Source organism: Dioscorea cayenensis, chromosome 3 (assembly GCF_009730915.1).
Source record: "Dioscorea cayenensis subsp. rotundata cultivar TDr96_F1 chromosome 3, TDr96_F1_v2_PseudoChromosome.rev07_lg8_w22 25.fasta, whole genome shotgun sequence".
Classification (NCBI taxonomy): Eukaryota; Viridiplantae; Streptophyta; class Magnoliopsida; order Dioscoreales; family Dioscoreaceae; genus Dioscorea; species Dioscorea cayenensis.
In genome coordinates, this window is record NC_052473.1 from 17238713 (window position 1) to 17244216 (window position 5504).

At 32.7% G+C, this 5504-nt stretch overlaps 1 protein-coding gene across 1 annotated transcript; it reads left to right on the top strand.

The window, feature by feature from the left end:
• Positions 1-1186: 1186 nt before the first annotated feature.
• Positions 1187-1981, top strand: LOC120251122 (F-box protein At2g26160-like). The gene has a single exon (XM_039259663.1). It carries the CDS (start codon positions 1187-1189, stop codon positions 1979-1981), a length of 795 nt encoding a protein of 264 aa, XP_039115597.1.
• The last annotated feature ends 3523 nt before the right edge of the window (positions 1982-5504 follow it).

Genomic DNA, 5504 nt, shown 5'->3' on the forward strand with positions numbered 1-5504 from the left:
CCTAATTTAGATTAAGACGTAGCCTTAATACTAGTTCAATTAGGATTAGTACATGCCTAATTTATTTTTTATATAATAGAGAAGGACCGCTAATGTATGTGTATATCTCTCTCTCAGGAAGAGAACAAGAAGCTAACTGCAATTGGAATCCTTCTCTCAAGGTTAAAAGGTTAGAATTTTTTTTTTTTTAACTTTTATGTATTAATTTTGTAGAAACACATCCAAATTACTCTCAAGGACTCTAATTAGTTTTTTTTAATGCATAAATTATTCATTATTAGACATATGTCTTTGCAATTCTGCTTTTCTTATTTGGGATGAGTTCCATTTACCCCTTTTTTTTTAAAAAAAAAAAATCAATCATTTTCTGTTTCTCAATTATTTGTTTGATAATTTTTCTTTTTTCTTGAATCTTATGTATTTATTCTGTCTGTTTGATTGTAACAAACTTGCAAAGGGAGTTATGGTTTTATGCTTAGTAATATTTATAATTTCCAAATATGCGAGGATATTTGAAAAGAAAAAAAAAATACCTTTGTTTTTAAAATGAAAATGATCAAGGTAGAAGATGTGAGTCTGAAATTTATATGCTCTACATGCAATCTTTAGCTTTTATGTTCTTTTATGTTAAAATCAATCATGCCTTGCGGATATAATTTTATTTTCAATTTAAAGATATTTATGCAATTTATAGTTTTCTAGAGATATGCGTGCGAAATTACAATTTTAAAGATTATATGTTCATCCTTGAGAGATAACCTTCTTGTGTCAAAGTTTCATAATCTATGTCAACCGCATTAAAAATATTTAAGAAAGCAATATATAAATAAGAGTAGAAGTGATATATTTTCCTCATCTAATTGTGATTTGCAGGTTTAAAAGTACAATGACATATTGTCCTGGGTTGCGGAAGGATATCATGGGAGATATCACATAGTATTTGCCACTGAAAGATTACATCCGTTTTGGTGCTATTCGCTCTTCTTGGTCCACAAAAGCTAAAGCAAGATACCATCCCCTTGATCATGGGTTCCCATTGTTAATTGTTAATGATGATAACCCGGAAGGCAACCCTAGGTTGTTCAACATATTTAGTCAAAAGTTTTATCCATTGGATCTTCCGCGTGGATATCGTTGTTGCGGTTCCTCTCGTGGTTGGTTAATAATGATGAATTCGAGCATGAATATGTTTTTGTTGAATCCTTTCTCCAAAACTCAGATTGAACTACCCTCATTATTGTTGAGTGAAGAAGAATATGGTACATTTAAAGATGTCGCCGAAGATACGAATCGGCCTACACATGAGGTATTACTGGATAGGCTTGTCCTTAAAGCTGCTTTATTAGCTGATCCTGAAAAGTGCTCAGACTATGTCATAATGGTCACTAGCCACAGTGTTTCCGAGCTTAAATTCTGGAGATCTAGTGATCCATCTTGGAGTCGCATAGAGAATCCCGACCGTATGTTTTTTGATGTTATATGGTATAAAGGAGCATTTCATGCTTTGTCATTATTCAATGAAGTGTTTGAGATTTGCCTCAGTCCAAATTTGAAATTAAAACAAATTGCTTGTGCATGGGGTCTTGAAGGTTTCTGCAGATATTTAGTTGATTGCATGGGTGATTTGTTGATTGTCAACAGAATAACAGACGAAACATACACTATGCATCTTTACACAAGGGCTTTTTTGGTTTTCAAGTTGGATGAGAAAGTTATGGAGTTCATCAAAGTGAAAAGCATTAGAGACCATGCTTTGTTTTTAGGTAGAAATTCGACAATTGCTATTCCAGCGAATGAGTTTCCCGGATGTTTGAGTAATAGTATTTATTTTATGGATGATTTAGCTGTTACTAGTCATGAATATGGGTACGAAGATTTTGGGCTCTACAACATGAGAGATAAGATATTCGAGATATTCCCTCCAAAGGATGTCTATACTACATCTAAATTTCAACCATTGTGGTTGGAAGCTTGTCCATGATAGTTAATTAATTTATTAAATATTTTTTTATTTCTTTATTTGTAATATCCTTTCTCATCATTTTAAAGGATTGTCAAAAACTTTAATTTGTTGTTGGGACTCTATTCTTGCTTATGAGCAATGCAATTAAAGCAGAAGATATATACATATATGTTTTGGATGTTTTCATTAGACATGCATTATTATTATTTTTTTTTAGGATAAATATTCCTCTCTTAGGGTCTTTTATGGTGATTTAAATATAAGTATCATTGGAATGCTCAACTTAAACATACAATCTTATATGGTCAATTAAAAACAATTTTGAGTAATGTAAGGTATTTTTAATTGATTTTTTTATCTAAGAAATACTTGTTTTATATTACCAATATTTAGACCATAAAAACTTTAAGTAATTTGAGGGTGTTTAAATTGGTTTCTCACAGGAATATTATAATCAAATAGAAATAAGCATTAGTCTTTAATTTTCTCTGCCTTAAATTATATAATTCATCAAATACAATTTTATGTATGTATTTTATGTATGTGAGAATTGTTAATATATATATATATATATATTACTTCAATTCCTTAGAAAATTCATTGGTTGTTCTCCAGAATCTGATCCTTTTTATCTTCCATTTCCAAGCTCATGGCAAAATTATCTAGTGTTGAGGTTTGTTGTCCAATCTTAGATTGCACTTTGACAATCATCAGAAGATCAAGCTCTGCATTTTATTTGCTCAACCATGAAATTAACCATGGATCCCCCCATATATAATTTAACACACAGTCTCCAAGTTTTCCCATCCAACAACATGAAGCGAGTGTATAAGATAACTAACAACTCCTAAGACAGCTCCTATAACAATAGCTGATTATAATGATGCATAAGATAAATCCAAGTGAAACGAGTGTAGTCATCAATAAAATCAACATAATAACGATTACCTCCTTTAGATACAAAGGGAGCATGCCAAACATCAGAATGAATAATCTCAAAAGTAGCAACAATTTGAGACACACTCAAAAGATAAATATGTTGTAGTTGCTTACCAAGCTTATAGCCAAAATAGATCACATTAGAAGGATGAGAGACAACTCCTAATACACCAAGACGTACAAGGGTCGACATACGAGAAGGGGACAAGTGACCAAAGCGATAATGCCACATATGATGAGACATAACAGGAGCTTGACAAGATGAACGGGTCCAGCTGAAGATGGAAGACAAAGGGAATCCAATGCATAAACTCCACTATGATGCCGACCAGCTCCAATCACTATTTCACTATGATCATGCACACGACATGAGGTACAGTAAAAAATAACTTGACGATCGTAATCAGTAAGCTGGCTAACACTCATAAGGTTCATGGATAAATGAGAAACATGAAAAACAGAAGGGACGAAAAAAACACTAGATAAGAGATGACAATAGAGGAGACTGGAAAGAGTGTGCCATCAGCTGTGTGAACATTTGTGACAAGAGATGGTGGACGGGAATGGTAAAGATGGGTGGCATCAAGGGTTATGTGGAGAGAAGCACCAGAGTCAAGAAGCCAGAGAGAACATGGACTACTTAAAGCGGATGGAGTAACATGAGCCGAACGCGCATAACCAATGGATGAGGTGGAGTCCGCCAAATAAGACTGCTGGAACTGACAGAACATCGTCAAAAACTATTGATCTGCAAGAGATAACGGAGCAAGAGAGGCATATTGTTATAACCTAGTTTTTTTTACGTCTGTTACTGTAGCATTTTCAGCCAACACTGTAGCGCTTACTTGGTACTGTAGCAACCCGAGAATTTGTTTAAAACTTCAGCCCTTCTCTTCCATCTGCCTTTCATGCCAAGCTGCAAACCCTAGCCATTTCTTTCTCCTTTTCCTGCCTTTTGATGGTTAAAAGTATGTAAGTATTTTCATTTTCATTGAGTTTCATCTTATGTTCTTGATCATAACCCTAGAATAACTTAGGACTTGTGTTCTTCTTGTTTCCTCTCTTGTTTTCCTTAGATTAGTAGAAGTAAGGAGGATGCGAAGAGAAGATTCCAAGGTGAGTGGGCTAACCGAATCATTCTTGATTTATTTTTTGATTCTTGTATATTATATTTGCATGTTTTGGTGTTGATTTGGCATGATGTTGATTGAAAACTTAACATTATTTTGTTACAATATCATAATTGATGCTAATTTGGTTCATGAAAATTTAAGACCTTGGGAGTTAGATTTATTGTGAATTATGTAAGTGAAGAATAATGTGTAAAAGAATCATATTCATGAGTTATGTTAGAGTACATAAAATGGAATTTGGGTTGATGCACACAAGATGTTTGATAAATTGCCTCTAAGTGTTGAATACAAGTATTCGGGGACATAATTGTGAGTATTGTTTGATTTAATTTCATTGTTAATGTCTTCAATGGTATTGATGTGACTAGTTGTTAGTTTGTATGAGCACTTATACGTATGAAAGAATGATAAGTGTGAATTTCTTGTTTATTACTAAATATGAGTTGAATTTTTTTTAAATGTGTTTGATTAATCTCATGTGTGGGAGATAATATGCATATCTTGTGGAATTGGCTTGAAATCAAGAGATAAGGAAATGTGTTTATATACATGTTATGAATTGTGTTAAATTACTAGAATGTAAGAATTATGAGAAGATGATGTTTTACATTGTAGATGTTATATGTGGGCATACAAGTGGGTATACTAATCTAGAGGTTTGTTTGATGCCCGTAAAGTGCTCGATGAAATGCCATTGTGGTTTTAGTGCAAGTGTTTGATAGAACACTTATAGGGATTGAAGTTAGTAATGCCAGAAATTTTCTTTTAATGTCAATGATGATGCTAATCATCACATGTGAAGAGTGTGTGCATGTTTATTTATGCATGTAAATTACAAGTGTTTGAGCATGTTGGTAAATGAAATTTAATCATGTGAGAGATATATGCTTATGTAATAAACAAGGAATCCACACTTCTCATTCTTTCATACGTATGAGTGCTCATACAAACTAACAATTAGGTCCATCAATACCATTGAAGACATTAACAATGAAATTAAATCAAACAATTCTCATAATTGTGTCCCCGAATACTTGTATTCAACACTTAGAGGCAATTTATCAAACATCTTGTGTGCATCAACCCAAATTCCATTTCATGTACTCTAACATAACTCATGAATATGATTCTTTTACACATTATTCTTCACTTGCATAATTCACAATAAATCTAACTCCCAAGGTCTTAAATTTTCATGAACCAAATTAGCATCAAGTATGATATTGTAACAAAACAATGTTAAGTTTCCAATCAACATCATGCCAAATCAACACCAAAACATGCAAATATAATCTACAAGAATAAAAAAATAAATCAAGAATGATTCGGTTAGCCCACTCACCTTGGAATCTTCTCTTCGCATCCTCCTTACTTCTACTAATCTAAGGAAAACAAGAAGAACACAAGTCCTAAGTTATTCTAGGGTTATGATCAAGAACATAAGATGAAACTCAATGAAAATGAAAATA